The sequence below is a fragment of the Schistocerca serialis genome, chromosome 4 (assembly GCF_023864345.2).
Source record: "Schistocerca serialis cubense isolate TAMUIC-IGC-003099 chromosome 4, iqSchSeri2.2, whole genome shotgun sequence".
NCBI lineage: Eukaryota > Metazoa > Arthropoda > Insecta > Orthoptera > Acrididae > Schistocerca > Schistocerca serialis.
The window spans coordinates 369,630,892-369,656,270 of record NC_064641.1 but is presented as its reverse complement, the minus strand read 5'-3'; the positions used below and the strand labels follow the sequence as shown (position 1 = coordinate 369,656,270).

At 41.8% G+C, this 25,379-nt stretch overlaps 1 protein-coding gene across 1 annotated transcript in view; it reads right to left on the bottom strand.

The window, feature by feature from the left end:
* LOC126474471 (membrane-bound alkaline phosphatase-like) overlaps window positions 1-25,379 on the bottom strand; it is a 151,972-nt gene that overhangs the window by 51,330 nt on the left and 75,263 nt on the right. Inside the window, exon 4 of the mRNA XM_050101944.1 lies at window positions 1,803-2,007. Coding sequence (XP_049957901.1) covers window positions 1,803-2,007 — 205 coding nt within the window. The remainder of the gene's footprint in view (window positions 1-1,802; window positions 2,008-25,379) is intronic.

Below are 25,379 nucleotides of genomic sequence, written 5' to 3'. Positions count from 1 at the left end.
AGTGCTGTACTGAAACTGAGGCTGTTAATTATTATAATTAATATTTACGCAGTTGCTGACAGGGCCGCGAAATGTTGAAGATATTTACGTTCATCTACGTTGTTTACAGTACGTTTGCCGAACTTCTGTGTAAATGAACTCAGAGTTTCTCTAAGGTTTTCGGTTACATCAGGAATCGAATCTGGTGGTCGGTGGAAGACAACAATTTTGACTTAATTCCCACCACTGATACTGTGTCTTGCCCAAATGATTTTGCACGCAGCTTCAGGTCCTGTCTCCGTGGATTTGAATTTGTCTACTGCTACGTGCGCACCACCTCAGTTTATGTTAGCCTATCCTTTTGGCATATTCTTAAATTTTCCTCTAAAATTTCAGTACTGGCAACTTCAGGATTTAACCAGCTTTCTGTAAGTAGTTTTTTGAGAACTTCGCCGCTTTGTAGGCGCTCTTCAGACTCAGGCAGTTTGTTGCGAATTCTTCAGGAGTTAACCGTCAGGATTTTAAAACTCTCACCTTTGGGAAGCTTGTCTTTGGATCTTTCGGGTCTCCTATAACTATCCTTAACTGGACTGCATAGCGAGTGGCCTTATCTACAAAATACTTGTGTATCCTCGCCCCTTCCCCCACATTCAGGTAAATAGATAGTAGCTTGTAATGTGTAGTTTACACCCCATTAGTTCATGCGTGACCAATTTAGGGGACCTTATAGTTCTCAACCATATGGCGGAAATCTATGAAGTCGTAGCCTGGCTTGTCAAGGAACCTTTATATAGTCTTATTCAAGATGGGATTGTTTTCGCCATTCATTTCCATTAACTCACGTTTTCCGGTATTTAAAGCATTCATCACGCCACCTACTAATTTTGTCTAAATCAGCTTGTATCATCCTACAGTCACTCAACAAAAACACCTTCCCATATACCACACGACAGGCATGGTTTGTCCGATGTGCCCCTCAGTTTGCAGTTGGTTACACCATGTTCTTGTAATGGCTGCCGTAATATCCTCCTCAAGATGTTGAATGAGCTCCAGGCAAATACAGTGAATGCACATGCTGTTCCTTCCCATCTCTTGCTGATATTTCCCTGCGAAGTACTATTATTCTCCATGCGTTTGAACTGCCAGCGATTAATAGATCCCGTACCCAAATGTCTGCCATCCCTTGACAATGAACATAGCTCGTTTTCCAACAAGCAGAATGAATCTCACTGGGTCAGTTTCTCGACGAGAATTGTTTACATGGAATACATTAACTTCTGTCTATCATCAGCAACCCTAATATACAATAATTTTCAAAATAATTCATTATCAGCCGCTCCATAATTGCGTCAGAATGGTTTCAGAAACAGAAGGACGTAACTGGTTTTCTGTAAGCCTCCATATCAACTAACCTCAGCCTTGATGAGAACTTTAGAGTCATCATCGAGTCGGACGACTCCATTCCTTGAACTAACTTAGGCCAATCTCAGAGTTTTGGGCCACAGTTTAATATGTCTCCCAATACCTTCGGTGTCCTGTGGAGTCCATGCCTCGAGGAGTCGCCACCGTCAGAATGAAAGGGGATGACACACACTACTGGAAATATGTCTCTGATTCAAATATTCTTCAGATACGTATTGTTAGTTTGGAGTTGAAACCGTGTAGCGTTTTACTCCGCGACTATACGCTGACCACTCATTCTGAAAGCGTATGTAATTCATGTACGAGAAGTAGAAGTTCGTTTAAAGTCAAACAAAATACATCATATGATAAATCTTATAAAAAATAGAAAGAAAGCAGTTTTATAGGAATATTTTGTATACCGAGTATGTAGTCCTTCTCGAAGGTTTCTTTCTGTAGCAGCTGTCCTCGGCTCCAGATGTAGCGGCTGGACACACCGCGAACGTACTTGTCTGCGTTCCACTCCTCGATCAAATTTCGTCCGTCGAGGCGGCTGCCGCAACCAACACCATCTTCGTCTTCTGCTGTGTTCGGTCGGAACATTGCACGACCCCCGCCCAATACGACCTGAAACAGATACGCTGAACATAGTTTACTCTAGTAGCGTGCAGGACTGTGCACAATTCCGTGAAATGCTAATACTTCGCTCTTCAGCGTAATACGACGTGATTTTAAATCAAAACATAAGTGACATACCTCATACAAAAAATAAATTTTAAAGATACTTATTAACATCTAGTCGTTCCCACGTTAATTGTTCATTTCAAGAAGGTACTGATCAATAATAGCTTGTGTCTAAGACACCCAGTTGAAATTAAGTATGTTTGTATCGAAATAAAACAATGTTCGAAGTGGAATAGGAAATTATAATTCATCTCAATAATAGCTTTCGGGGTTCATAATTAAGTTGTTTTTGCTTTCCTGAACTTGCCTTTTCCGATGGAAGTAGTCAAATAAAAACAGTATTATTTGAAATTACACGTTAGTTAAGACTGTTTCCTCTTGACAATTAAAAACTTTCTAATCATGAAGAAAACACAAGAAGCAATACACACACACACACCACACACACACACACACACACACACACACACACACACACACACACACAAGAGCCAAAGAACCTGGAACACCTACCTAATATCGTGTAGGGGCTCCGCGAGCACGCAGGAGTGCCGCATCACGATGTGGCATGGACTCGTCTAATGTCTGAAGTAGTGCTGGAGCGAAGGATCGAACTGGCGCCATGAGTCCTGCAGGGCTCTCCACAAATCAGTAACAGTACGAGAGGGTGAAGATCACTTCTGAACAGCACGTTGCAAAGCATCCCAGATATGCTCAGTAATGTTCATGTTTGGAGAGTTTGGCGGCCATTGGAAGTGTTTAAACTCAGAGGAGCGTTCCGGGAGTCACTCGGTAGCAATTTTAGAGGCGTAGGGTGTCGCATTGCCCTGCTGGAACTGCCCAAATCCGTCAGAATGCACAATGGATATGAATGGATGCAGGTGATCAGACACAGTGCTTACGTACGTGTCCCCTGTCAGAGTCGTCTAGACGTATCAGGGGTCCCATATCACTCTAACCACACACGCCCACACCATTACAGAGCCTCCACCAGCTTCAACAGTCCGCTGCTGACATGCAGGGTCCATGGATTCATGAGGTTGTCTCCATACCCGTACACGTCCATCCGCTCGATACAATTTGAAACGAGACTTGTCCAACCAGGCAACACGTTTCCAGTCATCAACAGTCCAATGTCTGTGTTGACGGGCCCAGGCGAGGGGGTAAAGTTTGTGTCGTGCAGTCTTCAAGTGTATACGAGTGGGTGTTCGGCTCCGAAAACGTTTATCGATGATGTTTCGTACAATGGTTCGCACGTTGACACTTGTTAATGCCCCAGCACTGAAATCTGCTGCAGTTTTCGGAAGGGCTACACTCATGTCACTTTGAAACGATTCGCTTCAGTCGTCGTTGGTCCCGTTCTTACAGGATCGTTTTCTGGATGCAGCGATGTCGGAGATTCGATGTTTCGCCGGATTCCTGATATTCACGGTACACTCGTGAAATTCTCGTACGGGACAATCCAAACTTCATCGCTACCTCGAAGATGCTGTGTCCCATCGCTCGTGAGCCGATTATAACGCAAGTTCATACTCACTTAAATCTTGATAACTTCCCATTGTAGCAGCAATAACCGATCTAACAACTGCGCCAGACACTCGTTGTCTTATATAGACGTTGCCGACCTCAGACCCGCATTTGCCTGTTTACATGCCTCTGTATTACAATACGTATGCCTATACCAGTTTCTTTGGCACATCAATATTATATATAAGGAGTCCGGTAGACCTGCATATTAATTTGTTTTATATTAGCCCTTGTAATGCCTTAATTATAGCTAGTTTCGCGAAGTATCGTAGAGTAATAGACACGGGCGACTTCTAGATCTATACGTCGGGTGAGTTAGACTCTTTCGAGATGAAACCTATTAGTAAATGAAGATGCTAGTGAAGAATACTAGTGTTTCAGAATTTAAGCTCTTTACTGCCGACGTTCTCAACAGCGTGTAACTTTTTGCTTCCCAAATTTAGTGGCTGGTTCAAATGGCTCTGAGCTCTGTGGGACTTAATTTCTGAGGTCATCAGTTCCCTAGAACTTGGAACTACTTAAACTTAACTAACCTAAGGACATCACACACATCCATGCCCGAGGCAGGATTCGAACCTGCGACCGTAGCGGTCGTGAAGTTCCAGCCTGTAGCACCTAGAACCGCTCGGCCACCCCGGCCGGCTCCAAATTTATTCACAGAACAGGTGTCAAGGAATGTTTTTGTAGCTACATTTTGGTTTTGCCAGCAGTCATAAACTTTGAGCAGGATGTTGCGAACGCAGGAAGCGCTGCCGTGCGCAGGAAGCGTCGAAAGCGTGAAAGGGGAACATTTTACTATCTACAATCTGGAAGCATTCAGGCTTAATAATGTCACACCTTCCTGCACGTGTACCAGAACGAATACGCAACGACAGGCAGAAAGTTATTTGTTTCATGTAATGCCATGTGAATAAAATTTATAACTTTCCGTTTTATCGTTAACTGGGAACCTAATTGTAAAGCCAGTTTTTTATATATATTACTGTGTGAGTGATTGCGGCCAGCAACTATGTTGTGGAATTTAAAAGTTATCATACAATTTCTGCATCAGTTCCTACATGTAGTGATAGTACATTGCCGGCCGCGGTTGTCTCGCGGTTAAGGCGCTCAGTCCGGAACCGCGCGACTGCTACGGTCGCAGGTTCGAATCCTGCCTCGGGCATGGATGTGTGTGATGTCCTTAGGTTAGTTAGGTTTAAGTAGTTCTAAGTTATAGGGGACTGATGACCACAGAAGTTAAGTCCCTTAGTGCTCAGAGCCATTTGATAGTACATTGATATATCTAGCTGCATTCATTACATTATTTAAGACAGAAAATTATTGGGTGAAGCAAATTATTTACGCCAGTAAGTGAAAGGAGTAGATGTAAAACACTACATAATGTAATAATGACATTCAGATATGAGAAGATGGCACAGGGCTGGTGAAACGCGACAGACCAAATAAATACTGGCAATAAAAGTGACTGAAGCATTCCCACTGATTGAATTCAGGCATATACTTGAACTTAACTCCTTTAATTCCAGTTTTTTTGTCAAAGAACATACTAATGAAAAACCATGGAACAGAATCTTTGAACACAACACGTACTTGATCTCTGTCCGACGAAAGACATACGAATTCGTTGGAGTTCTCTTAAAAATTAGATTCACTATTAATAGAAAAAGAATGTATGGAAAGAAATATGTTTAGTGCGTCATTAGTTTTTAGTACTAAAAAAATCCCGAAATACATTTTGAGGTCTAGTGATAAATTCAAAATTTTTCATGGTTCTTCATTATTTGAAGTGAATGATGTTTCTTTAGTAATAGCTCAGTATTGTTTGTTATAAAAATTACGGAATTTTTATGCAGTTAATTACTTGATAGATAACTTAGATAAGGACTGCGATCTTTCTGATTGTAAAAAGAAAAAAAAAAAAAAGAAAAAGCACACACACAGAAAATTAAGATGGAAAGTAGAGGAAGAAGACAGACTAAATTTGTTTATGTTACAGGAGAAGAAATTCAGAAAAGAAAAGGAAAATAATAATATTTAAGTGCTCGGATTAAAAAGGTAGTAAGACAGGGACGTAGTGTTTCGTCCCTAATTGTTCAATCTTACATTGAAGAAACAATGACGGAAATAAAAGAAAGACTCAAATCCAGGGGTTAAAATTCAGGGTGAAAGAATATAAATGACAAGATTTGCTGATGACATTGCTATCCTCGATGAAAGTGAAGAATTACAGAATCTGTTAAATGGAATGAATAGTCTAATGGAAACAGAGCCGGAATCGAGAATAAATCAAAGAAAGACGAAAGTAATGAGAAATAGCAGAAAAGAGAACAACGAGAAATTTAACATCAGAACTTGGGGATCACGAAGTAGACGAAGTCAAGGAAGTCTGCTACCTAGGGTGCAAAATAACCCATGGCGGACGAAGCGAGGAGAATACAAAAAGCAGACAAGCACTGGCAAAAAAGACATTCCTGGCTAATAAACGTCAAACATAGTCCTCAAAAATGGTTCAAATGGCTCTGAGCACTATGGGACTCAACTTCTGAGGTCATTAGTCCCCTAGAACTTAGAACTAGTTAAACCTAACTAACCTAAGGACATCACACACATCCATGCCCAAGGCAGGATACGAACCTGCGACCGTAGCAGGCGCGCGGTTCCGGACTGAAGCGTGTAGAACCGCTCGATCACAGCGGCCGTCAATAAATTTCTGAGAATGTACGTTTGGAGCATAGCATTTTATGCTAACATAACATGGTCTGTGGAAAATCAGAACGGAAGAGAACAGAAGCATTTGAGAAGAGATCTTACAAAAGATTGTAGGAAATTAGATGGACTGGTGAGGTAAGGAATGAGGAATTTATCTGCAGAATCGTCGAAGAAAGTAATGTGTGGAAAACACTGACAATAAGAAGGGACTGAGTGATAGGGCACCTCTTAAGATGTCAGGGAGTAACTTCCATGTTGCCAGAGGGAGCTATAGACGGTAGAAACTGTAGGGGAAGACACAGATTTGAATACATGTAGTAAGTGAGGACTTAGGTTGCAAGCGCTGCTCAGAGATGAAGAGGTTGGCACTGGAGAGGATTTCCTGACGGGCCTCGTCAAACCAGTCAGAACACTGATGACTCAAAAAAGGAAGAAAGAATAAGATTGCCTCCGACGGATGATGAACCACAGTAAGCGTCCTGTCTCCAGAAGAAGGGAGAGAATGACGCAGAGATAAAGAAATACCAACACAACCGAAGATCTGGTGGTAAACTTTGAGTAAACCTCTCTCTAAAGTAAGGCAACGACATAGTATATGTTCCCAGTGCTGCGTTAATGACGGCATATATTCTATTGAGGTACAAACGTTGTCGTGCATCTAAGTTCTTCCTATCCACCCCCGGTAGCTGAGTGGTCAGCGCGAAAGAATTTCAATCCTAAGTGCTCGGATCCGATTCCCGGCTGGGTCGGAGACTTTCTCCGCTCAGGGACTGGATGTTGTGTTGTCCTAATCATCATCATTTCATCCCCATCGACGCGCAAGTCGCCAAAGAGGCGTCAAATTGAAAGAATTCCACCCGGCAAACGGTCCACCCGAAGGGAGGCCCTAGTCACACGACATTTACATTTATTTTACGTTCTTCATATATTTGCTCTCATTTGTGAATCGAATCATTTTAATGCGAAGCGGAGGCCAATATAGAACTATGAGATGGGAATAAATAATACAACAGCGTTCAAAAGTTAAGAATAGTCGGAAGAAATGGAATACTGGAAGTAGGAAAGCTGAGCAATCACTATACATAGTCGATACCTTTTAAGCGTGTGGCTTCATGGCGAGCTATACATGCCTCAGATTCACTGGTGCAAAACTTAAGGACGAAAGTAACGTTTCAGTGATGTGTCCCTGCCAAGTAATAGCTCGACGAAACGTGGACCTTACATAGAAATAACTGCTATAGTGTAGTACAGAAGGTAATCGAAAGAAATGCGCAATGAGACGAACAAAAGCGTGTTGATTATTCAAGGACAATAATTACACTGAATTCACCTCGACTTCTGATGGTCCCCTGGACGTTGTGCAAGGTGTAAAATGGTTCTTAGTGTGGTGTTTGATCTGCACAGACGGGCACGCGCGCTCTGCAACGTGCTCCCATGCTGACCACGATGTTGGTAGGGAGTTCCTGTCGTAGGGCGTTCCATTCCTTCGTCAGCGCGGTTAACTGCTGGATGGTCGTTCTGCTGCATGTGGACGTGCTGCTCTACGTCTACACAACAAATCCCACAACTGCTCGATCGGAGTTAAGTTGGGGAAAGTGGAAGGCCAGACCGTTTGGCGAACATCCTCTAGTTACAAGAGCTACTCCACCAGCGCAGTTCGGTGCGGTCGCGCGTTGTCACCCAGTCATCCATGGAAGTGAAGTCAGGGTGGAATGCAGCACTGAAACGACGCACTGAGGAAGGACTACTGTGCACAATAACTTTGACTGGTGAGTGTGCCATGTTCAAGGATCTGGAAGTCGGTGTGCCCTCGCAACAGTATGCCGCAATGCACCAGTTTGAATTTATTTTAGTGAAAGTGGCTTTTTAATGTTGATTGTGTTTTCATGTCAAATTGTCTGTAAGATGCAAAATTTGGGGCTCCCAGTCTTTAATGTTATGAACTGATAATAGCTTCCTTAACGCAAAATAATCCGAGAACGCAAACAAAAATCTAACTGCCTGAAACTTACTGTCATCACAAAAGCTGACTTCTAAATTTGATGAAAAATTGATTATTTTGAAACTTAAGTCGGTCTCAGTGAAAGTTATTTAAACATAGAACCAGTGCTCTACACTATTTGGCTTACCTGAGTCGCACTGGATAACGTCATGCAAACAGCTTTCGTAGCTACAGCGCGTCTCGGTTATAGAGCTACAAAATCTAACTACTGAGATACGCAAAAGCACTTTGCTGTAATTCTTGATTCATAATTTTTGACAATGGTTTTAAATAAATCGAAAATTAGTTGACTCTCGGATTGTAAGTAATGACTCTGTGTTACATGAACTCAACATCAATCTCATATCATTTGACTTAGTAACATTTAATAGAACTTTAATAACAGTTAATTCTCTCTGAAGCCAACTAAATTTAATCCTAGAACTACAAAAACTGAACTTCATATCTATAATATTTCCTTAAAGAAAATTCCAAAATCTAATTCTTAAATTCATTTCTCTCACAACTATCGATAAATCCTAACAAATAAATGAAAAGCAAAACGATTCCTAACCTTGGTGTCAGACGAGAATGCTACATTATGAAACCGCTGCTGCAGATAAAGCAGGCTTAATCACTACCTGCAATCCATTCTTCACAAAGAGGATAATCGTACCAATGTAAAAATCAATTCTATTTCCCTCCACAATAAATTTCCCATTCATCTAGGCTATAATTCCCAAAAGCCTCCGTTGGTTGCTGCTTACTACTACTAAACCAAAACTCGACTGTTCACATCTAACACCAAACTTCAACAATCTGTCTCCTTTTCTCCCTTCTCGATTAATAGATAAATGTGGAGTACATCTTGACAGACCAAATATCACCCGTAACTCACCTCCGTGCAGCACAGCTACTCTGCCGAGGCTACACGCGCATGTCTGACGACTTCAAACCTTACGAGCACGTTTCCACACATCGAAAACTCGAAAAATTCCTACGAAAATTTACACACACACCTTTCAGTAAGACTAATTAAAATGATAATGTTTGACCATGATGGTCGTATCGTCGTATTGATATATATATTCACTAGGATGAGCCCTGATCTGCTCATGTATCAACACTGTTCTGTTTATAACCTCAAAAATACATTTCGAGATGACGAGTCCGCTTGAAACATCCACATTAGTTGAACAACGTTCTGTTATTCGTTTTTTACTTGCTAAAGGCGAGAAACGAGTGAATATATACAGTCGAATGTATAGCAGTTAAAAATAGTCGCGACTCAGTGACTCACGAAACCGTTCTGGCCGACCAGTTGCAGTTTCGTGCCGAACGTCGTGGGACTGTGGAAATGATAGTTGATAAGGTTCAAGTTAGTACTGGTACAGTTCATAACATTATCTGTAACAAGCTGAAGTACGGCAAAACATGAGCAAGGTGGGTCCCAATGGAGTTGACGCGGCTACAAGGAGGAAAAAAGTTGAGAGTGTGCACAAAAGTAAAGGAACGTTACGAAAGAGAAGGTGAGTACTTCCTCAACCAAATTTTAACTTGTGATGAAACTTGGGTTCACTGTTATGAGCCAAAATTAAAAAGACAAAGCATGGAGTAGAGGCACACCAACTCACCTGTCAAGAAAAAATTCAAAACCTAAGCATCAACAGGAAAAGTCATGTTGACGGTGTTTTGGGATGCTGAAGGTTCAGTTCTTTGTGATTATCTCGAAGAGCAGCGTACAATGAACAGCCATTACTACTCAGATTTGCTTTTAAACGAAGTGAAGCCAGCCATGAGAGAGAGACGTCGTGGATCTGCGAGGAGAGGTGTGATTCTCCAGCAAGACACAGCACGTTCTTATATTGCTCAACTAACCCGTGAAACCATCGACAAATTGGGCTGGGAAGTACTGCCCCATTCCCCATACCGTCCTGATTTAGCACCTAGTGATTTCCATTTGTTTGGTGCACTGAAGGAGGCATTATGTGGGAAGAGGTTCTAGGACAACGAGGACGTGAAAAAGTTTGTGGGAAATTGGTCCAAACATCAAGATAAAGAGGTCTTCGCAGCCGGAATAAAAAAAGCTAGTAACCCGTTGGAACAAATGCATAAATGTTCAAGGGGAGTATGCTGAAAAGTAGAAAAAGTATTATTTTGTAAAAATGAAAGCTTCTTTCCTCCAGACCAAGTTGTCTCTTTAATTACTGAATGACCTCGCATATATAGGGTAAATACCGATAAAACCGATAAACTGCAAGGACGGATTCCTGACTGGAAAAGAAAGAAAAAGGGTCTTACGAACATGTGTCTGGAAATGGTAACTATCCCAATAGCGTGCGCGGCAACAGATAATCCAGAACACAGTCCAGAGCTGCGTAAGCATCTACACCACAACAGATGTTCAAACTGGCCTCCGTAGAATGTAATGCATGCATTCACACGTCGCATCATGGATTGCTGCACTGTTTCGCATGTTCCGGCCTCTCTCCAAATAGCGTCACAGTTATTATGAACACAACTAAAAGAAAACAGATCTCGGTCACTATTTTCAACGAATTAACCGGGTTTCAACACTGCTAGGAGTGTCTTCCTCAGAATTTAAATCAAATAATGGTCTATAACTTGGTCACAGAATTATGACTGTAAACGTGTGATACATAGTATAAGTACAGAATCATCGTGAAAGACTGGCAGTACTTATATGTCATTTATTATTTTATACGTCTGTACTTCTACTCTGTATCATACGTTTTTAGTCATAATTCTGTGACCATGTTATAGACCATTCTTTGATTTATATTCTGTGGAAGACATTCCTAGCAGTGATCAGTGTTGAAACCCGGTTAATTCTTTAAAAATAGTGATCGAGGGCGGTTTTTTTTCAATTGTAACTATTCACGGACTCTGTACGTGCAGCCAGGTTAAAAAAAAAATATTATGAGCATGTGTTGAAGGGTCATCGCATAAGAAACTGGCTTAGCATACACAAAGCTTTTCACTTGCTCCCAGAGGTAGAAATTCAGATGCTGAAGTCCAGTGATTTAGCAGGCCATGCTAAGGACCTCCGCGTCCTAACCAAAGTCTGGGGAAGATGGTGCTGATGTGTGGGCGAACTGTATTGTGGAAGTGGGGTGGTGCTCCGTCGTGCCGAAACATTCCGCGGGAAGTTCAGGTACGCTCCTCCATCGAGGCGTTTTGGTATAATAACCGGTCCAAGTATGTTGTTGCCAAGAATCCCTGCCCATACGTTAATGCTGAACCGATACTGATGAGACGCCTCAGCCATTTCCCGAGAACTGTCTGCAGCTTAGAGGTGACGATTATGCAGACCAGTTCTGGTCTGGTGCAAAAACCATCCACAAAATTCTTTCCGTAGAGGGAAATCCGCTGCTCATAATCCTTACACTCATTGCATGTGGAAGGGATAGTAGCGGTTGTTATGCAGGGTACACATAGTCGAACTCTGGTTTTTACCATGTTGGTGGGACCCTTGGCGAGACTTTGTACTCGGGTTCATCTCAATATCCTGTGGAACTCTGTCCTCCAAACCTACTGTATGGACAGTGCACTGCCTGTCTATACGTTCGTCTGTCTGAAAGGACCTGTGCTTACACAAAGCCCCAAACAGCACTTGAAATATTGTGTGATGTGGTTGGGTTCTGTGAGGGTACTTGTTTTGGTACAGCCGTGCTGCATATCGACAGTTTCCGTCTGTCTGGCCATACACAAACATCATCTAGGCTTATTCCCGACGTGATTACCTGGCCATTCTGCTGCTCACAGTACATTGCGTCAGTCACATAAGCTGCAACACGCAAGAAACACACAGCATGTAGTCAGAGGAACTTTTATTCATCAGCGCCATCTACAATGGCAACGTTGCATTTCCGGACACAGGTTTAAAGGACCTTCTCCATCACCCCGTTTCCAGTCAGGAATCCGTCCCTACCAATTTTCGGTTTTATTAATGTTCACCTAGCTTTTTCGCCGCATCTTCATCCACGTACACATTCGACACGCATGTTGTACACGTCATTTCTCCCCCTACTTCCCATTTCTCTATGTCCAGCAATCCTATCTCCATCTCATCCTCCCCCTTACTATGACCAACTCATTCCTTTTTGTTCATCTCCTCCTCCCTGGTCTCTGTGTACATCTCCTCCTTCCCCTATGTCTGTTGACTTACTCCTCCTCCTGATGTTTTTACACGTCTCTTACTATCTCTTCCTCCTATGCCTCTGACCATCCCCTCCACTGGTCTCTCTCAGTTCAGCTCCACCGCATTCTGTCTGCCAATTTCCTCCATCCCAGTTTCTCATGCCAATACGCTCTGCCCCCTCTCTTTCGATCTTCTCTTTCCTACTGTCTGCCAATATCCTCCTTCCCACTCTCTGTGTTCGCCTCTTCCTGCCGCTTCTCTTTATGTCCATCTCCTCCTCCCCACTCTTTCTCTATCCACTTCAACGTCTGGCCATCCCCTCCTCCTTACTCTATGTATTATCTCCTCCGACACCTCTGTGCTTTATGTCCACCTCAAATCCCCCCTTCGTTGTAGCCTCCTCTCCCCTATCTCTTTCCATTTCTCCCTCTCTCGCTGCCCATCTCTGCTCCTTGTCTCTGTGCTCAGCTTGCCCATCCGCACATGTAACCTCTGTTGCACAAGCCAATACTACAACCCTTTTGTTCAGGGCTGTCAGGGTGGTTGGAAAAGCCCCTTTCCAATCGTGTGTTTGCTCCTAAGAGAGCAAGAAGCTTCTAGCACCCACTGTTGTGATCATCAAATAACAATCAGTATGTGTATGAAATTTGGCTGAAATCAAGGAAGTGAATCTGGAGGAGATGGTGAACTTATATTTATACATCCTGTTTTACACACCAATTCGTTATAATTAAAGTGCAGCTACTGACAGAAGTCCAGTCTGGGCTGTAATTATCGTATGGCAATGAAACTTGGTAGGTAGTCTAATATGCTAAAGTGGAACCGTTTCACACTGGAAAAAATTTGATCCAATTTGTCCACTCGGTGTAGATCCGGCGCTTTGAATATAAGGTAGACCTATAGAAATGGATGCAGGCAGAAAAGGACAGACAAGTGAGACTATAATAATGTTGATTTTATAATTAACCGTTGCTTACACGCTTTGTTCAATATGAGCACCACAGACGCCGATGAGATGTCACATCCGTCAAACGACGTAATCAAGTTGCTCACGGAAGTTTCTATGGAATCAAAAAACGTATTTCCTGTGTAATAACCTTCAGATCAAGTAGAGACCGAACGTGTCCCTCGTAAATGCGATCAGATATTCCCAGAACCAAAAGTCATATGGATTCATATCAGATGATCTTGCAGGCCACCTATCTGGGTAAACCTCAGGACATAACAAGTACGTGGAGGGTCGCATTAAGTAGATCTTTCACTGGGCGAGTGACATGAGGTGTTGTCCCAGCTTGGTTTCAACACGCTTGTGCTCTTCCAAAGCAAGAATCGCGTTCTGTGCCATGTAAGGAAGTCTCGATAACGTGCAGACGTCACAGTACATCTGACCGGCCTTCTGGTTGTACTGTCTAAAAAGAAGAACGGACCGAGAATAAACGTGCTTGTGAATCCACATCTCTGTAGTACCAACACGCAGTGGCCCGGCGCGCGCAACAAGTGGCTTAACTGTACCCCAATTTCGGCAGTTCTGTGTATCCACTGCACTCGTCATTCCATAGAATATTGCTCAGGCACATGTGATCAACTTTGTTCCGTCCCAGAAACGGAAAGCAAATTCATAACATTGCTGCGGATCATGCAGTTTCAGATGCTGCACCATCTGGAACTTTTACAGGTACCAATGTTCTCAATAGCTATACTGTTCATTCACGCTATAGCTTGTCAAATGACAGCATGGGTGTCATACCGTCATACGAACAGCGTAGAGCGCCAGATTTCCACCTGGTGGCCGAAACTGGAACAAAAAATTTCCATCACAAATCGGTTCCGCATTAACGCATTATCATATCTAAAATATCTGCCATACGATAATGGCAGCCCAAACTGGACCGCACGCGACAAGATGCACTTTAAATTATAACCACCTGGATATTGGCAGAAGCACACAACGCGAGTCCATGTTCGACTGATTACTACGTTTTACACAAATAATGGTTACAGTAACAGTGAAAACGCATGTAGAGATATTGTAAGAAGTTTATAAAAATCAAATGTTTCTACGTTTTCTTGATAGTGTTTTGAATTTCTAGTCGGCCGTGAAACAAGTTGTGAATCAAGTAAAGGACTCGCCAACACCAACTAACCGCCATTCTGCGATCATATTAACGTCAGAGTATGATTTTAATCGATAATTAATACATAGAATAGGTATTGTTGCAAAAGACACCTAACTCACGAAACACATGGCCTACTAGTTCCGCATTGTATCGTCACCCGTCGCGAATAACCAGAATAAAACTTCAATGGCTAAGCGTTCATATCGCGCGAAAATGCAACATTTATACCCTCTTATTAAATGAGGGGTATGCGGAAGGCCAAGGGCAACATCAATAATGAATAACGAAGATTTTCAATAGCAATTACTCAGCTCGCAGCGCAGCCCGTCTAACGCGCTCGGAACAGGTATTCTCCCTTCAACGGCCATCAGGAATGTTCCTGTTCACACAAATACTTCTACATCTACGTGATTACTTGGCTATTCACAATATGTCTGGCAGAGGGTTCAATGAACCATCTTCAAGCTGTCTCTCTACCGTTCCACTCTTGAAGGGCGCGCCGGAAAAACGAACATTTTAATTTTTCTGTGCGAGCCCTAATTTATTTTATAGTGATGATCATTTCCCCCTATGTAGGTGGGTGCCAACAGAATGTTTTCACAATCGGAGGATGAAACTGGTGATTGAAATGTCATGAGAAGATCCCGTCGCAACAAAAAGCGCCTTTGTTTTAATGATTGCCACTCCAATTCACGTATCATGTCTGTGGCACTATCTCCCCTATTTCGCGATAGTACAAAACGAGCTGCCCTTCTTTGAACTATATCGATGTCATCCGCCAGTCCCACTTGATGCGTATCCCACACCGCACAGTAATACTCCAGAATAGCATGGACAAGCATGGTGTAAGCAGTCTCTTTAGCGGACGTGTTCTAAGTGTTCTGCCAGTGAATCGCAGTCTTTGGTTTGCTCTATCCACAACTTTATCTATGTGATCGTTCCAATTTAGGTTATTTGTAATTGTAATCCCTAAGTGTTTAGTTGAGTTTACAGCCTTCAGATTTTTGTAACTTATCGCGTAATCGAAATTTAGCGGATTCCTTTTCGTACTCATGTGACTAACTTCACACTTTTCTTTATTCAGAGTCAATTGCCACATTTTGCACCATACAGATATCTTATCTAAATCATTTTGCGATTCGTTTTGGACATCTCATGACTTTACAAGGCAGTTAATGAAAGCATCATTTGCAAACAATCTAAGACGGCTACTGAGATTTTCTCCAACGTCGTTAATATAGATCAGGAACAATAGAGGGCCTATAACACTTCATTGGGAAACGTCGCATATTACTTCTGTTTTACTCGATGACTTTCCGTCTATTACTACGAACTGTGACGTTTCTGAAAGGAAATTGCGAATCCATTCGCACAACTGAGGCGATCTCCCATAGGCATGCAGTTTGATTAGGAGACGCTTGTGAGGAACGGGGTCGAAAGCCATCTGGAAATCTAAAAATATGGAATCAATTTGACATTCCCTGTCGATAGCAATCATTACTTCATGAGTGTAAAGAGCTAGTTGTTTTTCACAAGAATGATATTTTCTGAATGCATGCCGACTATATCTAAATAAATCGTTTTCTTCGAGGTACTTCATAATGTTCGAACACAGTATATGTTCCAAAACCGTACTGCAAGTTGACGTTAGTGATACGGGCCTGTAATTCAGCGGATTACTCCTACTTGCCATTTGAGGTCGTGGTGTGACCTGAGCAATTTTCCAGTCTTTAGCTACGGATCTCTCTGTGAGCGAGTGGTTGTATATAAATGCTAGATATGGAGCTATTGTATCAGCATACTCTGAAAGGAACCTGACTGGTATACAGTCTGGACCGGAAGCCTTGCCTTTATTAAGTGATTTAAGCTCCTTTGCTATACCGAGGATATCTACTTCTATGTTTCTCATCTTGGCAGTTGTTCTTATTTGGACTTAAGGAATATTTACTTCGTCTTCTTCGGTGAAGGAGTTTCGGAAAACCGTGTTTAATAATTCTGCTTTAGTGGCACTGTCATCAGTGACTTCACCGTTGTTATCGCGCAGTGAAGGTGTTGATTGCGTCTTGCCACAAGTGTGCTTTATGTATGACCAGAAAGTCTTTGGGTTTTCTGCCAGATTAGGAGATAGAGTTTCGTTGTGGAAATTATTAAAAGCATCTCGCATTGAAGTAAACGCTGTATTTCGAACTTTGCAAAACTTTGCCAATCTTAGGGATTCTGCCTTCTTTAAATGTGCACGCGTTTTTCGTTGCTTCTGTAACAGCAATCTGGCCCGTTTTGTGTACAATGGTGGATCTATACCATCACTTTTTCCTGAGTTTCCTCCAATCGAAGTTGACATCACATCCTCTGACAAACAAACCGAGAAAGACAGTGAAACTCACGCTCGACCCGGACACAAGGGTTTCCTTGCCTCAATGTATCGATATTATAATGGTATATCTTCCTCCATGTCAGTAGCTGCACTTTAATTATAACGAATTGGTGCGTAAAACAGGATGTATAAATATAAGTTCACCATCTCCTCCCGATTCACTTCCTTGATTTCGGCCAAATTTCATACACATACTGATTGTTATTTGATGATCACAACAGTGGGTGTTAGAAGCTTCTTGCTCTCTTAGGAGCAAAGACACAATTGGAAAGGGGCTTTTCCAACCACCCTGACAGCCCTGAACCAAAGGGTTGTAGTATTGGCTTGTGCAACAGAGGTTACATGTGCGGATGGGCAAGCTGAGCACAGAGAGAAGGAGCAGAGATGGGCAGCGAGAGAGGGAGAAATGGAAAGAGATAGGGGAGAGGAGGCGACAACGAAGGGGGGATTTGAGGTGGACATAGAGCACAGAGGTGTCGGAGGAGATAATACATAGAGTAAGGAGGAGGGGATCTAATTTAGCACCGTGCGTGGTAGTCGCATGGTCTTAGGCGTCTTGCCATGGTTCGCGAGGCTGCCCCCCCGTCAGAGCTTTGAGTCCTCCCCTGGGCGTGGGTGTGTGTGTTACCTTTAGTGTAAGTTAGTGTAAGTATTTAAGCCTAGGGACTGATGACGTCAGCAGTTTGGTCCCATAGAAATTCACCACAAATTTCCAAAAATTTTCATAATTTAGTTCCCTCAGCACCAGCTGACTTAATTTCACTACATTCCATCATCCTTGTTTTACTTTTGTTGATGTTCATCTTATATCCTCCTTTGAAGACACTGACCATTACGTTCATCACTCTTCCAAGAACTTCGCTGTCTCTGACAGAATTGCAATGTTATGGGCAAATGTCAAAGTTTCTATTTCTGCTCCCTGACCTTTTTTCCACCTCCAGATTTTTGTTTTCTGTACTGATTGTTCAGTGTAGAGATTGAATACTGTAGGCGATAGGTTATAAGCCTGTCTCACTCTCTTCTCAACCACTCCTTGCCTTTCACGCTCCTCGACTCTTACAACAGATGTATGGTTTCTGTACAAGTTGTAAACATCCTTTTGCTCCCTGTATTTTATCTCTAATGCCTTCAAAATTCCAAAGAGATTATTCCAGTAATCATTGCTAAAAGTTTTCTCTACGTCTACAAATGCTATTAACGTAGTTTGCCTTTCTTGAACCTATCTTCTAAGAGAAGCCGAGGGTCAGTATTTGTTTGCGTGTTTCTGTATTTCTCCGGGATATAAACTGTTCTTTCTCGACCTTAGTTTCTAGCAGTTTTTCCATTGTCTAAAGAATTCGTGTTAGTATTTTGCAACCATTACTATTAAACTGATATTTCGGTAATATTCTCACCTGTCAGCCACTGCTTCCTTTAGAACTAGAATTATTATATTCTTGTTGAAGTCTGAAGATATATCGCCTGTTTCATGCATCTTGCACACCAAATAAAGAAGTCTGTTAATGGCTGGCTCTCCGAAGATTATCAGTAGCTTCAGGGAATGTAGTCTACTCCCGCGGTCTTGTTTCGATTTAGCTCTTTCAGTGCTGTGTCATCTCATCTACATCAACTTCCTCTTCTGTTTATGTAATTAATTTGTATCATTACATATCATAAATTATAGTTTCTGTGTGCATGTAAAGGCCAATCTCAGTAGCTACTGCCGCGATTTTGGTCCGGTCTTCTCTAGTAGATATGCTGACTCTCGAGGAAGTTTTATTTATATAATTTGTAAATATAATCATCCCCATGAACCATGGACCTTGCCGTTGCTGGGGAGGCTTGCGTGCCTCAGCGATACAGATAGCCGTACCGTAGGTGCAACCACAACGGAGGGGTATCTGTTGAGAGGCCAGACAAACGTGTGGTTCCTGAAGAGGGGCAGCAGCTTTTTCAGTAGTTACAGGGGCAACAGTCTGGATGATTGACTGATCTGGCCTTGAAACACTAACCAAAACGGCCTTGCTGTGCTGGTATTGCCACCGGCTGAAAGCAAGGGGAAACTACACCCGTAATTTTTCCCGAGGGCATGCAGCTTTACTGTATGGTTAAATGATGATTGCGTCCTCTTGGGTAAAATATTCCGGAGGTAAAATAGTCCCCCGTTCGGACCTCCGGGCGGGGACTACTCAAGAAGATGTCGTTATCAGGAGAAAGAAAACTGGCGTTCTACGGATCAGAGCGTGGAATGTCAGAACCCTTGATCGGGCAGGTAGGTTCGAAAATTTAAAAAGGGAAATGGGCAGGTTAAAGCTAGATACAGTGGGAATTAGCTACGTTCGGTGGCAAGAGGAACAAGACTTCTGGTTAGGTGACTACAGGGTTATAAACACAAAATCAAATAGGGGTAATGCAGGAGTAGGCTTAATAATGAATAGGAAAATAGGAATGCAGGTAAGCTACTACAAACAGCATAGTGAACGCATTATTGTGGCCAAGATACATACGAACCCCACACCTACAACAGTAGTACAAGTTTATGTGCCAACTAGCTCTGCAGATGACGAAGAGATTGAAGAAATGTATGATGAAATAAAAGAAATTATTCAGATAGTGAAGGGAGACGAAAATTTAATAGTTACGGGTGACTGGAATTCGGCAGTAGGATTGGATTGGATTGTTTGGGGGAGGAGACCAGACAGCGAGGTCATCGGTCTCAACGGATTAGGGAAGGAAGCCGGCCGTGCCCTTTCAAAGGAACCATCCCGGCATTTGCCTGGAGCGATTTAGGGAAATCACGGAAAACCTAAATCAGGATGGCCGGACGCGGGAATGAACCGTCGTCCTCCCGAATGCGAGTCCAGTGTGCTAGTCACTGCGCCACTTCGCTCGGTCGGCAGTAGGAAAAGGGAGAGAAGGAAACGTAGTAGGTGAATATGGATTGGGGGTAAGAAATGAAAGAGGGAGCCGCCTGGTAGAATTTTGCACAGAGCACAACTTAATCATAGCTAACACTTGGTTCAAGAATCGTAAAAGAAGATTGTATACATGGAAGAAGCCTGGAGATACCGACAGGTTTCTGATAGACTATATAATGGTAAGACAGAGATTTACGAACAAGGTTTTAAATCGTAAGACATTTCCAGGGGCAGATGTGGACTTTGACCACAATCTATTGGTTATGAACTGTAGATTAAAACTGAAGAAACTATAAAAAGGTGGGAATTTAAGGAGATGGGACCTGGATACACTGACTAAACCAGAGGTTGTACAGAGTTTCAGGGAGAGCATAAGGGAACAATCGACAGGTATGGGGGAAAGAAATACAATAGAAGAAGAATGGGTAGCTTTGAGGGATGAAGTAGTGAAGGCAGGAGAGGATCAAGTAGGTAAAAAGATTAGGGCTAGCAGAAATCCTTGGGTAACAGAAGAAATATTGATCTTAATTGATGAAAGGAGAAAATATAAAAATGCAGTAAATGAAACAGGCAAAAAGGAATACAAACGTCTCAAAAATGAGATCGACAGGAAGTGCAAAATGGCTAAGCAGGGATGGCTAGAGGACAAATGTAAGGATGTAGAGGCTTATCTCACTAGGGGTAAGATAGATACTGCTACAGGAAAATTAAAGAGACCTTAGGAGAAAAGAGAACCACTTGTATGAATATCAAGAGCTCAGATGGAAACCCAGTTCTAAGCAAAGTAGTGAAAGCAGGAAGGTGGATGGAGTATATAGAGGGTCTACACAAGGTCGATGTACTTGAGGACAGTATTATGGAAATGGAAGAGGATGTAGATGAAGATGAAATGGGAGATATGATACTGCGTGAAGAGTTTGACACAGCACTCAAAGACCTGAGTCGAAACAAGGCACCGGAGTAGACAACATTCCATTAGAACTACTGACAGCCTTGGGAGAGCCAGTCCTGACAAAACTCTAGCATCTGGTGAGCAAGATGTACGAGACAGGCGAAATACCCTCAGACTTCGAGAAGAATATAATAATTCCAATCCCAAAGAAAGCAGGTGTTGACAGATGTGAAAATTACCGAACTATCAGTTTAATAAGTCACAGCTGCAAAATACTAACGTGAATTCTTTACAGACGAATGGAAAAACTAGTAGAAGCCGACCTCGGGGAAGATTAGTTTGGATTCCATAGAAATATCGGAACACGTGAGGCAATACTGACCCTACGACTTATGTTAGGAAATAGGTTAAGGAAAGGCAAACCTACGTTTCTAGCATTTGTAGACTTAGAGAAAGCTTTTGAGAATGTTGACTGGAATACTCTCTTTCAAATTCTGAAGGTGGCAGGGGTAAAATACAGGGAGCGAAAGGCTATTTACGATTTGTACAGTAACCAGTTGGCAGTGAGGAGAGTCGAGGTGCATGAAAGGGAAGCTGTAGTTGCGAAGGGAGTGAGCGTGGGCTGTAGCCTCTCCCCGATGTTATTCAATCTGTATACTGAGCAACCAGTAAAGGAAACAAAAGAGAAATTCGGAGTAGGTATAAAAATTCATGGAGAAGGAATAAAAACTTTGAGGTTCGCCGATGACATTGTAATTCTGTCAGAGGCAGCAAAGGACCTGCAAGAGCAGCTGAACGGAATGGACAGTGTCTTGAAAGGAGGATATAAGACGAACATCAACAAAAGCAAAACGAGGATAATGGAATGTAGTCGAATTAAGTCGGGTGATGCTGAGGGAATTAGATTAGGAAATGAGACACTTAAAGTAGTAAAGGAGTTTTGCTATTTGGGAAGCAAAATAACTGATGATGGTCGAAGTAGAGAGGTTATGAAATGTAAACTGACAATGGCAAGGAAAACATTTCTGAAGACGAGAAATATGTTAACATCGAGTATAGATTTAAGTGCCAGGAAGTCGTTTCCGAAACTATTTGTATAGAGTGTAGCCATGTATGGAAGTGAAACATGGACGATAAATAGTTTGGACAAGAAGAGAATAGAAGCTTTCGAAATGTGGTGCTGCAGAAGGATGCTGAATATTAAATGGGTAGATCACGTAACTAATGAGGAAGTATTGAATAGGATTGGGGAGAAGAGACGTTTGTGGCACAACTTGACTAGAAGAAGGGATCGGTTGGTAGGACATGTTTTGAGGCATCAAGGGATCACCAATTTAGTACTGGAGGGCAGCGCGGGGAGTAAAAATCGTAGAGGGAGACCAAGAGATGAATACACTAAGCAGATTCAGAAGGATGTAGGTTGCAGTAGGTACTGGGAGATGAAGAAGCTTGCACAGGATAGAGTAGCATGGAGAGCTGCATCAAACCAGTCTGAGGACTGAAGACCACAACAACAACAACAGCATAAATATAATAATGATGAATGTAGTATATGTACTGTTAACTGCACATATTTAATTTGCGTTTTGAGTGGCATATCGTGGCAATGGTTGGAACTAAGAGTTGGTTACCTGCAGAGGAGGCGCTATCTGGCGGAAGAGCAGTATAGTAAACGATCACCGCAAGTCCAGAGAGCAGTGAAACTTGATCAGGATTGATAATTTATAAATAATATCTTTTATACGTTATAAATGAAAGTCCCTCGTCACTCTGTTCTGTCTATATGCGACAGCTAATGTCAGAACTACTGAAGGGATTTTGATTTGGTTTTCACTACTAGATAGACTCATGAGGAAGTCTATGTATGTAATTTATAACTATTTCATGCCAGTTGGTTGAACTATGATGAAGTAAGCTCCCTGCTGCGTTTCTCTGTCTGTGTGAAGGCTAATCTCAGAAACTACAGCAGGCGTTTTAATTTGATTTTCACTACCATTAGTGAAAATCATACCCTGTTGTTCGGTACCTCGGTGTAATTAAAGAAACTTGAAGGGACTGCAAAGAAAACGTCAGATACTCAACTCGTAGCTACCACAAGCATGTCTTCACAAGAACAGCAACCATACAATGATTCAAGAGAAAGTTCTTTGTATAATCTACCACCGGCAAGCCAGAAAAATCGTCCTACTTGTTTTACAAACACGTCCGAGTTACTATGGGCTTAGTGTTTTGACGGTAAGTACCCTTTCCTACCAGTCCCATAAGGGTATTTCCGCGATAGTTCTTAAGAAGAGGTTATAATACGAAAATTTCAGCGACACATCTTTGGAACTCTTTTTCATATTCATTTGTGTGCATGAGTGCAGATTTTCACGTTCGTGCATATGAAATTTTAATTGCATATCTTTTCATATGAGCACAACGTATACATACTTACTCCACAAGCTATCTTATGGTGCGAGGCCGAGGCTACTTCTTGCATCGCTACGTTCCCCACCTACCCTCTTCCATTCACGAAAGGTCCGCTGGAATAACGACAGCCGAGGAACCTCGGTAAGAGCTTTAATTTTCCCGTCGTATTCATTTAACTAGAAGACGGGGAAGGCTGCTGTGAATGTCGAGGCTCCTTCAATAGGCCGACTCGATTTATCTGCGGATACTGACAACAGGCGCATTCTACCAGTCATTAGGTGTACCCCGTGTCACCAAATATTCGCTTTCTTAGCCGTGAGTGGTTCCACGAAGACACAGCAACAGTGAAAAAAGGTATGATTTGCACTATTTGCTAACCAGGACACTATTAATAAAATTTAACTAATGGTTTCCATTATATGTTTTGTAACTCAGGTAGTATGTAAATATTTTGACCATTAATCAAACGTCTTTTTGTAGCTTCGAATTCGATACTTCTGCTTTTAGCCACGCTGGTTTCAAAAACATGTCATTCAGTTTTAGATGCCAAGAAAACTCGCAAAATAAAATATATGACATGTATTGACGTTTAGATGTAAGTAATATTTGGCAACTATTACACTCTCGTCAATTCACTTGACCCGATGAATGAAAGCAGTCGCTTTGATTGGCCCGATGACATATATGTTTGCCATTATGAAGTTAGGGGGCGATCTTCATTAATGTAGAAACAGATGTACAGCTTCAAACAACCAGTATCGGTACCGTAGAGCATTTATTGCGATAACCGGTTTCAGCGAACTACGTTGCTATTGTCAGATCAACGTGTTCAGGAACACTGGGATCAGATGTAAAGCGGAGTAATGCAATTTTGCAAAAACATGGACTATGCCATGGAATGTAACATGCCTTCTGCAGTATATTTGACTGAATCTTAATCAAGTGCATGTTATACCTTTCATATCGTAGAACGATACTTCATGTACACGAGAACAATAGTATATCAGCAAGTCAAACATAAAGTAACTATTACATAAAACAACGTACCTATTACACTGATTACATAACTCATGTTCGTACATCAGCGGAAAGAAGGCTGAGAGTCTCAAGTAAACATCATAGATGTTACAACTAGCCACCAGGTGAAACTGTTGTAGTAGTTAGAAACAAAAATACGTCGTGTCACATAACGTTTATGGCCGTCAAAGGATGCAAGAATGTTGCACTGCAGACATACAATAAATAATCCAAATAATAGAACGTTACATTTGCTTTATTACAATAATTTTAAATTAATTTATATAAAATTTAAAAACCACCTTAAAAACAAAACGGGAAGCAGTGTACCTGCAATACATCGTTTAATACACAAGTCGTGAAGCCAATGACGTGGCATATTAAAAATGTACTTGTCATAAACACGCAGGCAGCATAAAATCACGACAACCATACCCTGTTGTTCGGTACGTCGGTGTAATTAAATAAACTTGAAGGGACTGCAAAGAAAATGTCAGGTACTCAACTCGTAGCTACCACAAGCACGTCTTCACAAGAACAGCAACCATACAATGATATCACTTAATTGACTTTATACAAGTGACAATATTTGCTGTATCAACATGTAGCTAGACTTTTAGGTAATAGCATGCTGATCGAGTTCTTGGTGTGAAAGACGATGACATGACCATAGAAATGAATAGCGTAATCCTAAAACGTGCTATGTAATGCAATAAAGGTAAACTTTCTGTGTAATACAATCCATTACTCTACTCATAAAAACCATGAACAAGTCGTTACATTTATAATAGCCAAGCAAATTGGCCAACGTAGCTCGAGGTTTAGGTACCACCATTGTGCTCTTGGTCTAAGTGGGAAATGGGAACTGACGGGGACAAACGAAACGAACAACACAGTCCCAAGAATTGTCATCCGGTAATGCTTAATTTTTCTACACATTTTGTAAATTAATGTATACTAAAACAAAATGTGTCCAGAAATATCATAACCTAATAGGATGTCACCCAATGTCTACGTAAGACTGGTCATCACAAAGAATGCTGTACAATAGTGATCTTGGCTATTTGAAGTTGTACTTCTATTCCTGTCGATGACATATATTTTTATTTCGCCAATATTTCTTTAACAGAGAATATTTATGACTTGCGCGTCTACTATAGTGAAACGTAATAGATAAAGCTCAAGTTACACTGAAAATGAAATATTTATTTCAATATCCGAGGGCTT